Source organism: Syngnathus leptorhynchus, chromosome 5 (assembly GCF_054491065.1).
Source record: "Syngnathus leptorhynchus isolate UIUO chromosome 5, UIUO_Slep, whole genome shotgun sequence".
Lineage (NCBI taxonomy): Eukaryota > Metazoa > Chordata > Actinopteri > Syngnathiformes > Syngnathidae > Syngnathus > Syngnathus leptorhynchus.
Window position 1 is genome coordinate 2,536,244 of NC_141199.1, and position 13,741 is coordinate 2,549,984.

General features: G+C 41.3%; 1 protein-coding gene and 1 pseudogene across 15 annotated transcripts in view; both read left to right on the plus strand.

The window, feature by feature from the left end:
- galnt7 (UDP-N-acetyl-alpha-D-galactosamine: polypeptide N-acetylgalactosaminyltransferase 7) overlaps window positions 1-13,741 on the plus strand; it is a 141,830-nt gene that overhangs the window by 102,428 nt on the left and 25,661 nt on the right. For 4 of the 15 annotated variants that reach the window (XM_085912574.1, XM_085912572.1, XM_085912575.1 and 1 more), the window contains 3 exons: window positions 338-440; window positions 525-623; window positions 1,083-3,077. In XM_085912574.1, the coding sequence (XP_085768700.1) occupies window positions 338-440; window positions 525-623; window positions 1,083-1,412 (532 nt within the window). In that variant the 3' untranslated portion in view covers window positions 1,413-3,077. Of the gene's footprint in view, window positions 1-337; window positions 441-524; window positions 624-1,082; window positions 3,083-9,546; window positions 9,676-13,311; window positions 13,343-13,741 lie in introns of those variants that run through there. The other 11 variants (XR_015066098.1, XR_015066097.1, XM_085912569.1 and 8 more) reach the window with 7 other exon arrangements.
- LOC147056233 (uncharacterized) lies at window positions 3,182-7,518 on the plus strand (annotated as a pseudogene).

The following is a 13,741-nucleotide window of genomic DNA, read 5'->3' on the forward strand; positions in this document are numbered from 1 at the left end:
TGATAAACTGTACTGCTTTCATCCTTATACGCTGCAAAAATGCATCATTAATTACGGTTTCTCATCTAAAATGAATACTTGAGCCTTCGTAAACACCATGAAATAAAATCTGGAATTCTGAACTGTTGTCTCATATTCATCTTTCGATCTGAAACCCAAATGTCTTCAGTATAAACGTGAAAAAAGGAAGTCTATTATGCACCCAAACACAATACGACAAGAATAATCCACCTCCAAATTGTGACAATCAATGAGTAATGGAATCATTTTAAATTCCAAGTTAAAAGGCCAGGAATTAAAATATGTAATTTTGCTTTCAATATTTTTTTTTTCTCAGGCAAGAACATCGTTGCAAGAGCTTCAAATGGTTCATGGAGGAAATAGCTTATGACATCCCATTACACTATCCCCTGCCTGCAAAAAACATTGAATGGGGAGAGGTGAGTAAATGAAACAGCACAACAGACAAATACGGTACATGAGCATTAAGTCTAATCTATTTACATGCATGTGTTTGTGGTAAGATTCGTGGCTTTGAGACGGGTTACTGTATTGACAGTATGGGACATACAAATGGAGGCAATGTTGAAACTGGACCATGCCACAGAATGGGTGGCAATCAGGTAAGTAAAACATCACAGTAGTTCAAAATCATGCTGTCTATTTATGCCCTGTAGTCAATATTAATGAAATTAAAAATCCACATTTGGTCACGTTTGCAATCATGCATTCATTCTAAAATAAACAAGTCATCTATTAACAAGCGACAAAGGCAAAAATCTTAAAGCAAGACCCTCTTTTTTTCCAACCCCTTACAAAATATAATCTGTCACTGACGAACATTTATTGATTGCGAAAAAAGGCAAAGCCTGTATGTTTTGCCACATATTTCTTTATTCAAAATACCACCTTGCTTTCTTTCAGAAAGAAAAGAAAAACTAGAGCAGCAAGCAGCTATTAACGGCCTTCGCGGCACTGGCAATGCTGCAGTACTGTACTGCCACTTTGGCTACTGGCACACTGAAATTGGCATTTTTGGAAAATGAAGTGCAGCAGAATTAAATATACTTTGATAAAATAAGGTATTCATGGCAAAATACGCGATCGTCTGGCAACCCTGCCTACTGCCCGATGACTACTGGGATAGGCTCCAGCACGCCCGCGACCACCATGGGGACAAGCGGTACGGAAGATGGATGGATGAATGTGTCAGGTGCAACTTTCCTCAGCCACACCCCTTCATTATCGTCATGACGTCACCTACTCCCTCTTGTTACCTGATGTATTTAAACCCTGCCTGTGTGTTTCTCCCTGTCGTTGTCTACTGTTCTGTTCCCTCCCTGTCCGTGCCCAGTGTTCCTGTCGTCTGGTTTTCCCCCGGTCTGTCTGGAGGCTCACGGTCAGAATTTTAGCCTTGTCCAAGTGGACTTCTGTCGGTCGGTCTGTTTGCTGGCCGTGAATCTCTCTCCCGTCTGTGTCGTCGGTTCCCCACCTGCCTCCCTTCCAACTCCCTTTCCCTTCAATAAATCCTGGTTCAAGCTGCATTTGGTCGCCCTGGCTCAACTCATTCCTGACAGGATGGATGGCAAAATACGAGCCAACATTTTAAAGCAAAATTGAAATTGCCGACTTTTAGTTGCATTTCGAGTAGGGCTCCAAAGATATTTTTGTAGGTCGCCGGCATTAGGCCTCCCCGTTTTAGTAGAGCTTGGTGAAACGTTCAACTGGGGTCATTTTATTAAAAATGTCAAAATGGTGCATTCAAGCAATTTAAAAATACCTCCCCATGCTCACATTCACACACACACACACACACACACACACACACACACACACACACACACACACACACACACTCACACTTAATAGACACTCGGAACTCGACGCTGATTTGTTCTGGAAGGAGTGTCGAGAAGAAGCGAAGCAGTTGAGTATGGAAGCAATTTGTCTTATTTTGTCTAAAACAATCCATCCATCCATCCACCCATCCACCCATCCATCCATCCATCCATCCATTTTCTATACCCTTTGTCCCCACGGGGGGTTGTAGGCGTGCTGAAGCCTATCCCAGCAGTCATCGGGCAGTAGGCAGGGGACACCCTGAACCAGTTGCCAGCCAATAGCTGGGCACACAGAGACGAACAACCATCAGCACTCACACCGAGGGGCAATTTGGAGAGCTCAATTGGCCTGCCAAGCATGTTTTTGGGATGTGGGAGGAAACCTGAGTACCCGGAGAAAACCCATGCGGACACGGGGAGAACATGCAAACTTAGTAACTGTGAGGTAAACGTGCTAACTAGTGCTTCACCGTGCTGCCTAAAACAGTACCTAAAACCACAAAACAACGAAAATAAAACAAAAGCTTGGAGCACAGCCTTATGGATGCATTGGCAGCTTCATTTCAACTAACTCATAATTAACTACATTTAAAAGACAGAAAATGAGCTCGGAATAAACATGACAAAACAACACTATTTAAACACAAAACGTGCTTAGCCTTGGTACAAGTCCTGGAAATAATGTCCCAAAAATGTATCAATTTGAACGAAGAGATGGCCGTTACAGTTGTAAGTGCGTGAGGTTGTCAGTGCTGATCACTGCCACCTGTGCCCTTGTTAAGGGCTGATTCGGGCGATTATTTAACCCCCCGCAAGCCCGTCAACCTGCTTTGGTTCGTCTTCCTCGATACACGTTTGCCTGCCACCTGGTTCTGCTATGCCACCTGATTCCCGTTTGCCTGATCCACTGTGTAGTGCGATGCCTGTTTCCTGATTCGCCGTTTAGCGAAAACCTGTTTTTATGATCTGCTCTGGACTCTGTTAGGCTCGACCTTCTGCCTGTCCCCGACCACAAGCCTGATATGCACGTTTGCTTTGATGACACATAACGCGGGCTAGCTGACCGGCTCGTCAGCTTTCCTCGTTGTCTTGTTCTGCCGGCATTACAGCCCACCTTGTCTCCTTTAACCTTTCCCCCAAAAAAGAGCACATTTTGCATTTGGTTATCCTGCCTTGCTCGAGTCAAAACGAAGTGCAAATCAGAGATGCTGCTGATCCTGCTGATGTGAACAAAGTGGAAAAGTGGATATGTAGCAGGAGGCTGAGATAAAATGTGGTTAGAACTGCTCTTACAGCTCTAAACCAATCAGCAGCAAGAATACAGATCAACATGTTCCCAATGGTCTCGTCTCCTCCATGGTGTGCTGTAAAGTCATATCGGCAAGCAAAGGCCCGCGCTCCAAGTGACAGCACAAAAAGCTGCGATGCAACGAATATATTTGCAATATTTGTTTTCATAAAAACCTGCGATGCATTAAGGTAGCAATAGGCGAAGCGCGAAGTGGTATAATATATAGATTAGAGAAATCAAAACCTGTTGCATTTAGCGCATAGCTACAACCGACTTTTTTGTAGGTCTTGGTCCTCCTTATGCCTCCAACGTTTTGTTGATCTTGTCAAAAAATACAACCTGGGCTGGTTCATTAAAATGTTCTTCTAGTCTGTTTTCTAAAAAACACACTAAACTAAACTAACTACTAAAATTTTGACGTGTTGTGTGTTCAAAGTTTCAAGTTTTCACTCATTTTTAGAACATCAAAATACAGTGGTGTCTCTACTTGCAAACTTAATTGATTGAACATTTGTAAGTACCATAATTTTCGGACTATAAATCGCGGTTTTTTTTTTCCACAATCTGTTCACATGGCACAGGTGCCTGGACAAGGTAGCACTTTTTTTTTTAGTTGAATCAACAATATGCAACAACTGTCACAAATACTTTGGAACAATGGCATTCTCTATGTGGTTATAATTACCGTAATTTTCTGACTATAAGTCGCGTTTTTTTTCATAGTTTGGGTGGGGGTGCGACTTATACTCAGGAGCGACTTATATGTGGGTTTTTTTTTTTTTTTAATTTACTTGATCATTAACACATTACTTACTAGTACAGTTGATCACCTCACATTTTTAATACACGAATAAAGCAATTCACACTTTAAAGCACAATATTCAAGTTCATGAAACAAATAAACAAAACAAAAAAAAACAACTGAAAAAGAAATATAGTTATTTTCAAACTAAACTGAACGAGGGTGATTTAAATTTCACCATTGGCCGTGACGCAACAACTGGGAGGGGAAAGCGCTGTTTTTTTGAGTTTTTTAAAAAGCACGTCTGGTTAGCAGGCTGCTAACAGCTGATTTACCAGGGAACAGCTGATTGAGCTGTCAAAGAGATAGCTGCGAGCAATATGGGGCCGGAAAAAAAACTAACCATGTCCACGGAGGAGGTCGAGGACATAAAAAGGTCACTTGACTTCCTTTCGGAAGAAGTTTTCGCTGTAAGGATGCAGCAGAAAAACATCTTGGCACTGGTGGAAGAGGTAAAGACGCTCCGTATGCTCAATGCTGAGAAGGGACAAGCAGCTTGCCTACCTTGAAAGTCAGGTAGCGGACATTGAGCAATATACAAGAAGAAATGACATTGTCATCACGGGAATAGCAATTAAACCTATATCTTATGCAAGGGCAGTGACGGCAGGTAACGATGGCTGTGAGCAGGATGAAAGCTCAGCCGAGCAACAGGTAGCTGCGTTTCTGCAAACTAAAGGAATAACTATGGACTCCAACCACGTTGAACCATGTCATCCGCTGCCCAGAAGAAACAGTAATGACAAGCCAGCAGTCATTCTGAAATTTGTCAGCAGGAAGCACAAAGTTGCCCTTCTAAAGCAGGGTAAGTTGCTTAAAGGCACAGACATCTACATAAATGAACATTTGACAAAGACCAATGCGAATATTGCAAAGAAAGCATGTCACTTGAGAAGAATGGGAAAAATACAGAGTACATGGACTAGAAATTGCAAGATATACATCAAACTAAATGGATCACCAGAAGAGGCCAAGATACTGATGATGAGGAGATACTTGAATAAGTATCCTCAATAGAAAATCAACTGGAATGGACTTGGAACTGAATGGAGGTAACAACACAAAACACAAACATAATGCTCAGGGACGCTACTCAATCTACATCAAGTAACAATGGACATGTAACACAGTGGATACAAGAACAACTCAAACATTTGATTACAGTGAAAGCAGCACTCTGGAAATACATCAGGACATCGACCCAGACAATTTCTTCTCCACCACAAACAACACGTTATTATTACAGCAATGATCAGTACAATACGGACATCTTAACAAAAGATAAGCTATCTATTATCCATTTCAATAGCCGGAGTCTATCTAAAAAAATTAGTAGCATTCAGGATTACTTAAACACATTCAAACAACCATTTAATATAATTACTATGTCTGAGACCTGGATTACGACTGAGAAGGGAATGCACTTTGAGATGGAAGGCTATGAATTCATACATAATAACAGACAGAGTAAAGGTGGGGGTGGTGTTGCAATCTATGATGATTTGAATATGAAATTCAAGATTGTAGAGGCTATGACACAGGTGGTGGACAATCTTCTTGAATGTCTCACAATACAGATTTGTGTTGAAAAGAAAAAAGACATTATTATAAGCTGTGTCTATAGAGGTCCTGGTTCTAGCATTGAGGCATTCACAGAATGGATAGAAAGTGTGATTATACAAAAAGGCAACAAAAATATTTTTATTTGCGGGGATTATAACATTGATCTATTCAATCCAAATAAGCAACAAAATATTGATGATTTTTTTAATTTAATGCATAGCCTGAGTCTCTTTCCTACAATCACTAGACCCACGAGAGTAACATCACAGAGTGCTACTCTGATAGATTACATATTCACCAATATAATAGAAAACAGGACAACAAACGGGTTACTAATTACTGATATTACTGACCACCTTCCAGTGTATGTACAGTATATGACAATAATTTCAAATCTGAAATTGGGGTGTATAAACAACAAAGAAGAATTAGGACGGATGAGACAATTGCTACTCTAAAACATGAATTAATGGAACAGAACCGGGATGCAATATAGAAAGAAAAAGATGTAAATAATGCATATCATAAATTGATGACTACATTCACTTCATTATGTAATAAGCATTGTCCAATCAAGGAATATAATAAGAAAACTAAATATAAGAACAGTCCATGGTTGACGAAAGGCTAAAGAAATGCCTGTAAAAAGAAAAATGTACTCTATAGGAACTTCATAAAACAGAGAACAGAAGGCGCTGAAGATAAATATAAGAGATATAAGAATAAATTAACTAATGTTATAAGATTAAGTAAGAAAGAGTATTATAAGAATAAATTAGAGGTTAACAAAAACAATATTAAGGGGATATGGACTCTCCTAAACCACATTATTAGAGAAGGTACCGAACAACACAAATTACCTAAATATTTTGTTGTAAATGATACTGAAAATTATAATATGGAAGAAGTGGCAAACAGTTTTAATCAGTTCTTTGTAAATGTTGGGCCTCAAATAGCAAAAAACATACCGATTCTAGCGCCAGATGTTGGCAACAGAGATACATTAATAGAAAGGAATCCTCACTCAATGTTTTTGAAGGCAGTTGATGAAAATGAAATTATTAACACTGTAAAACAATGCAAAAAAAAAACCATCTACCAACTGCAATGGGATTGATATGATGTTAGTTAAGCAAATCATTGAGGGGTTTTCAAAGCCACTTGTGTACATCTGTAACTTGTCATTTTTAACTGGTACATTCCCAAAGAAGATGAACATTGCTAAGGTAATTCCTCTTTATAAAACTGAGAGCAAACACAACTTTACAAACTACAGACCTATCTCAATATTGCCACAACTCTCAAAAATATTGGAAAAGCTTTTTAACAGTAGAATGGATTTTTGGCAAAACAAATTATTTGCAGAGAACCAATATGGTTTTAGAGTTAACAGATCAACAGCACAGGCATTAATGGAATCAATCGAGGAAATCACAGATGCAATTATTTTTTCTGATTGTTGGTTTATTTTTTGTTTGTTGTATGGATTTATATATGGCACTTAAAAGTGTTATTTGTTTTGTTTATTTTTCTTTTTTGTTTTGGATGTAAGAAATAAAGATATCAATCAATCAATCAATCAATCAATCAATCAATCAATCAATCAATTGTGATTTTGAAAGGCATATGCTATAAAAAGATTTTATTTTTCAGAGTTCTTCTGGATTATTATTGTCCTTTAGTTACCAAGACCTATAATGTCTTAACATGGCTCAATGTTCTGAGGCAGTGCTACCAGTCTTGTTTGAACTGTTATTAAAAAAAATGTAAGTTATTTTTTTGCCTACATCTAGATTTAAATTTTACTCAATCGTAACGCGCTCGGAGAGCAGGGGTGATATTGGTACTGGTAGTTGTTGCAGTCATATTGTCAGGACAGTGTTCCCTGGCAACTTCACGCTCAACCTACTGTATTGTGGCCTTGCGGGTTTTTATGAATATAAATATTGCAGATCCATACGATGCGTCACGGCTTTTTGCAGCGTCACTTGGAACGCAGGGCTTTGTCAGCCCATGTGACTTGACAGCACACTATTGGCAGAGGAGACGAGACCATGGGAACATGTTGATCTGTATCCTTGTCGCTGATTGGCTTAGAGCTATTAGAGCAGTTCTAACCACGCTTTATCTCAGCCTCCTGCTACATATCCACTATTCCATTTTGTCCACGTCAGCAGAATCAGCAGCATTTCTGATTTGTGCTTTCTTTTGTCACAAGGTAGGACAACCAAATGCAACACGGGTTCTTTAGCTTAAAGGAAACTAGGAGGGCTGGAATGCCGGCAGACCAGTATGTCTAGGCAAACTAGCAAGCCGGTCGGCAAGCACGCGTCATGTGTCATCGAAATAGAAAGTTGTGGCAAGCTCGTGGTCAGGGACAGGCACAAGGTTGAGCCAAAGGGAGTCCAGAGCAGATCATGAAAACAGGCTTTTGCTAAACAGTGAATCAGACATCGTGCCGATCAGGCAAACGGGAATCAGGTGGGATACCAGAACCAGATGGCAAGCATACGTGTATCAAGGGTGGCAGAGATCAGCAATGATAAGCACTTGCAGGTCCGCATCCGATATGTGCGCTTCCACGGACCAGCGCCAGCATGGGGAGAGCAGAGCGGAGCCGTGACACATTAACTGTAGTCTTTTTGTGAATTTGAGTTTAAGTGAAGCCATAAGGAATGTTTCTAAAAATCAAGTTAACTCTAAAATGTAATTTTTTTTTACACAAACCAGCGCGAGAGCCGGCCCGCACGGCAAGAGCAGAGCAGTGACACCTTTACGGTAGTTTTTTTTATGACTTTGCGTTTTGGTGAAGCCCTTAAGAATGTTTCTAAAAGTCATTTTAACTTCAAAATGTTAAAAAGTGTTAAGGAACACAATGGAGTGTTTAGAAATACAATAAAGTGTTTAAAAATAAAATAGCAAAATTCTTGCATGGATATCGTAAAATAATTGACTCCACATCGCGGATTTTCACCTATTGCGAGGGTTCTTGGAACCAATTATCAGCAATAAACTAGGGATCGTTGTACAGATGTAAATGGTAAATGGGCTGAACGCTTTTCTAGATATGTTACTCAAAACTCTTCACACTGGTTTCTCATTCACCTGCTGAAAACGTACAATCGGGAGCATCTAGACCAGGCATGTCCAAAGTCCGGCCCGCGGGCCAATTGCGGCCCGTGGTCAAATTTCATCAGGCCCGCAGCCTCTGTGATAAAATCTTTAGTATGTGGCCCGCCGCCATTGTTGACCAGCGCTTTAATACACACGTACCAAAGCTATTTTATATTTATGCCGCAGAAATGTAATCTCCGCGACCCGGCGTGATTTCACAGCGAGAACATGACTCCAGCTGTCCTGCTATGCGGAGCATGCGCAAGTCAAATGCGGAAATAAACCCGTTGTAAAAAGGGTACGCGCGAACCGGCTGCGTGAACCCTGTGTGAAATGTTCATGAGGCAAAAATAATTTTAAACTCATGTAAATTTAAGGTATTTCATACAGATTGTTCAATGTTATCGTATTTTATGTATTACTTATAACTCCTGTTTAAAATGTTCATGAGGTGAAAATAATTTTAAACTCATGTAAATTTAAGGTATTTCAGACAGTTTGTTCAATGTTATCGGACTCTTCAGATATGAATGAAAGGCAGAATTTGTGTTTTTAGAGTTGTTCACATCTGCCTGAGTGGCTTATATTTGGTTATTTTGTCATTTAAAAAATAAAGACAATTGGGAGAATGAAATTTGTTTTATAACAGTGTTTATTTGGATGAAATTGTTGTTAAAATAATGTCCGAAAAAACTACTGGCCCCCGGGCCACTTCATCAAATCTGGCCCTCCTTGCAAAAAGTTTGGACACCCCTGATCTAGACGTTCAGTGTCTTGCTCAAGGACATTTCGACATGATCACAAGGGCTGGGGAATCGAAATCCCCACCTCTGGGTTGGAAGACGACCACTCTACCACTGACCCACGTTGCCCCAGTCAATGTGGCTCAAGGAAAGTTTTTTTGCTGCTCTCTGATTTTTTATATCTGTGTTCAGCTGTTCCGAATCAATGAAGCCAACCAGCTGATGCAGTATGACCAGTGTCTGACCAGAGGAGCTGATAATTCAGCTGTCATCATCACACATTGTGACCAGAACCAGTACACTGAATGGAGGTATTTCAAGGTGATGCCAACACATTATTTTCCCTCTTACATGATGAAATATACCAAGTGACAACATAGTCATTAAAATGTATTTTATAAGTGAATATAGACCCTAACCATTTCATGTGTTTTTTATTCAATATATATAAAAAACTAGCTCAGAGATTTTAGCTGTCAGTTTGCACTTTGAGGAACATAGTGAGGAAATGGAAGACCACAGGCACAGTTGTAGTTAAGGCCCGGAGTGGCAGGCCAAGAAAAATCTCGGATGAGCAGAGGCTAAGGATGGTGAGAACAGTCAAAGTCAATCCACAGAGCAGCTCCAAAGACCTACAACATGATCTTCATGCAGATGGTGACACTGTGCATCGTTCAACTATTCAGTGTACTTTGTACAAGGAGATGCTGTATAGGAGAATAATGCGGCAGAAGCTTTTTCTGCGCACATGCCACGAACAGAGTCACTTGAGGTATGCTAAAAGCACATTTGGACAAGCCAGCTTTATTTTGGAGTAAGGTGCTGTGGACTGATGAAACTAAAATGTAGTTATTTTGACATAACAAGGGGTGGTATGCATGGAGGAAGAAGAACACAGCATTCATTGACAAACACTTGCTACCCACAGTCAAATTTGGTGGTGGTTCCATCATGCTTTGGGGCAAACCTTTGCATACGAATGTATGCTATCATATTATGATGATGATGATAGAACTTTATTTATCCCACAGCGGGGAAATTTACTTGTCACAGCAGCGTACAAGAGTGCAAGAATAGAATAGAATAGAGACAATTGCCAAATGTAAAAATGGATAAATAAGACAAGGACAAAGACAAGCGCTACTAGTATACTCAGGAGTGATTTTTTTCACAAATTTTCAAAATTCAAAAATCTGCGATGTAATGAAACCGCGATAAATGTACCGCAATGTAGCAAGGGATTACTGTCATTTGAACTGCAAGTGACGTCACCCGTGCCGCGCAGCGGTTGTTTACATAAAAGGCAAAGGGTTCAATCACGGGATGACGAAGATGACGTACTAGATGACCCACGTACTACCGGCATCATTAGCGGCTTTGTTTGTAAGTGACACGGAGGACGAAGAGTTTGAAGGATTTAGTGATTTGCAGTGACACAGAAGGTTTGAAAAACTATTTTGGCTTTTACGCACGCCCGGTCCTTCTCGACCGGAGCTCTCTTTCACCTCCGTGGATGGAAAACGGGGGCCGGCGCTCGGCCGGCTGGCTGTCCGGGGACGGTGGATGGGGCTCGGACATGGCTTTTACGCACGCCCGGTCCTATTTATGGAGCTCTCTTCCACCTCCGTGGCTGGAAGTTTAGTAGTTGTTGCCTCGTTGAACTCTTGTTTTGTTAAATAAAGAGCCGTTTACCAAACCTACGTCTTTCCTGGTACTTTGTTAAATGTCACGTTTGTGTATGTCACGTTAGCATACCGTATCGTTTAGGCTGTTGTTGCAGGTTCATGTCTGTTCTTGGTGTTGGATTTTGACAAATAAATTTGCCCCAAAAGTGCGACTTATTCTCCGGTGCGACTTATATATGTTTTTTTTTCACTTTATTGTGCATTTTATGGCTGGTGCGACTTAGTATACGCCGGAGCGACTTATAGTCAGAAAATTACGGTATATGTGATTCTCTTTTCAACTCTCAATATTAAAGACCGTATTAAACATGGAAAAAATGAAAGGGGTTAACATTGTGATCATCCTACCATCACCTTACCGTGGTGGAGGTGTTTGTCTGTCCCATTGAACTTAGTAGCTAAGTTGTCTGGAGCTTTTTGCACCTGGCAATGTACCACTTGGAAAACTGGTCCTTGGTAAGGGACCAGACAAACCACAGCTCACATACCCCTAACGAGTAGCAATATGATTTGACAACACTTTCTCTTGCGCAGACGCAGGTTACCGGGTCCCCACTCTGGAGCCAGGCCTGTAAATGGGGCTCGCTGGCAAGCGCCTGGTGGGCAGACCCGCACCCTTGGCTGGGCACAGCTCGAAAAGGCGTTAACTCAAATGGTGGGGGAAGAAGCCAGTCCGACCTGGCAGACGTATTGTGTTTGCTGGGAACGTCTGGCAGAATACCCTGTCAGAAAGTTACAACACCAACCTCCAGCAGATCTTTGCCCACGTCTAGATGTTCCATGCCTCCTTTGTTGTGGTGGCAATACTTGAACATGCTGGTGGGTGGACAAGCAACCTGAAGGAGTCCTATTAGGCCTTTTTGGCTTATGGGATAAAGTGGATGAATAGACTACAGAGGCAGCTGACAGATACCGGCTGGCCAAGCAGAATGTCGCTTTGGCGATGGGGCGTGGAAGAATTTTGACGAGGCCAAGGAAAAAAACTTCCAGACAGCTTCAAGGAAGTTTTGGTCTACCATCCAGCATCTCAGGAGGTTAAAGCAGTGCTCCATTAACACTGAATATAGTAGTATGCTCGGTGGCAAGAATACTTCAAGACCTCCTCACTGCCACCAACACACCTTCCCTAAAGGACGCAAAGGTTGTAGACTCTGAGGTGGGCTCTCCCTACCTATGGTTAATCTCCTTTGTGGAAAAGCTCCGGGGGTGGATGAGATCTCCTGGGAGTTCCTAAAGGCTGTGGATGTTGGGCTAGTTGACACACCATTACATCTCGTGGACATCGGGTTCAGATTGGCCGTGGTAGTAGTCCCCCAGTTTAAGAATGGGGACTGAAATGTGTGTTCCAACTACAGAGGAATCACACTCCTCAGCTTCTATTGAGAGGGGCTGGAGAGGTTTATCGGTTGGTCAAATCTCAAATTCAGGTTGATCAATGTGGTGTTTGTCGCAGCTATGGAACAGGGGACAATCTCTACACCCTCAGCAGGGTCCTCAAGTGTGCATGGGAGGTCTCCCAACAAATCTACATTTGTTTTATAGATTTGGAGAAGGCGTTTGACTGTACACTTCGGCGAGTTATATTGTGGTTCTTTGGGAGTACGGAGTACCGAACACCTTGATAAGGACAGCTTGGTACCTGTACCACTGTTGCCAGAGTTTGGTCAGAATTTTTAGGCGCCGCCATGGCATTTAAAGATTCTGGTTTTGGTGGCCTCAGTATTGCATCACTGCTCTTTGTAGATGAATTGATACTTTTGGCTTCTTCAAGCTGTGATCTCCAACTGGTGAGGTTCACAGCTGAGTGCAAAGCGGTAGGCACCTACAAATCTAAGACCATGTTCCTCAGTCAGAAAAGTGTGGAATATCCTCTTCAGGTCAGGGATGACAGACCCTCCATCGTGGAGGAGTGCAAGTATCCTGGGGTCTTGTTCATGAGTGATGGCAGGATGGAATTGAGATAAACAGGTGGATTGCTGCCGCATCTGCTGTGATGTGGCCTCTATCTTTGTGTCGATGTGAAGAATGATCTGGGTCAAAAGTCATAGCTCTCGATTTACCAGTCAATCAACATTCTTACCCTTACCTAAGGTCATGAGCTGTTGTTGGTGGGTGGGTGGTCTTGGACGGATGGATGGATGGGACGGACGGACGGAACAAACAAGTGAAAGAACATTGACCATGTTTTTTAATGGATATTTGACAGCAAAACATGTTGATAGAATGTACCACTGTTTTTCTCAGTGTCTTTTATTTTTCATTCTGCTTTCAGGATCTCCATCGCTTCACTCATGTACCAACAGGTAAAAATATCTGGGAATGTATTATGCTTGACTTCTTTACGATTAATGCAGCAACTTTCTGTCAGAAACATATCTAATGTGGCACCCCACACCAGGATACAAAATACAACAGTTCATCTTTCAGTAAATAAGGGTTCAAGGGTTTTCTTATTCAGCTCTTCAGAAACTCTTCAGAGTTTTCAGGCTTAAACATGTTTTAATAATTGCTTGGTAAAAGCAGCAAATGAAATAATTAGGTACTTCCCTTCACCACCTACTTGTAGATGCTTTCAGATGTTCCCACAGTGAGAAAAAACAAGATGCTGACTAATGATTTAAACTGTTTCCAACTAAACCTTGCTTTTGATAAGCTAAAGGAGAAGTTAAATTAAAAAGAAACCACTGCAATAGGAGAAACAC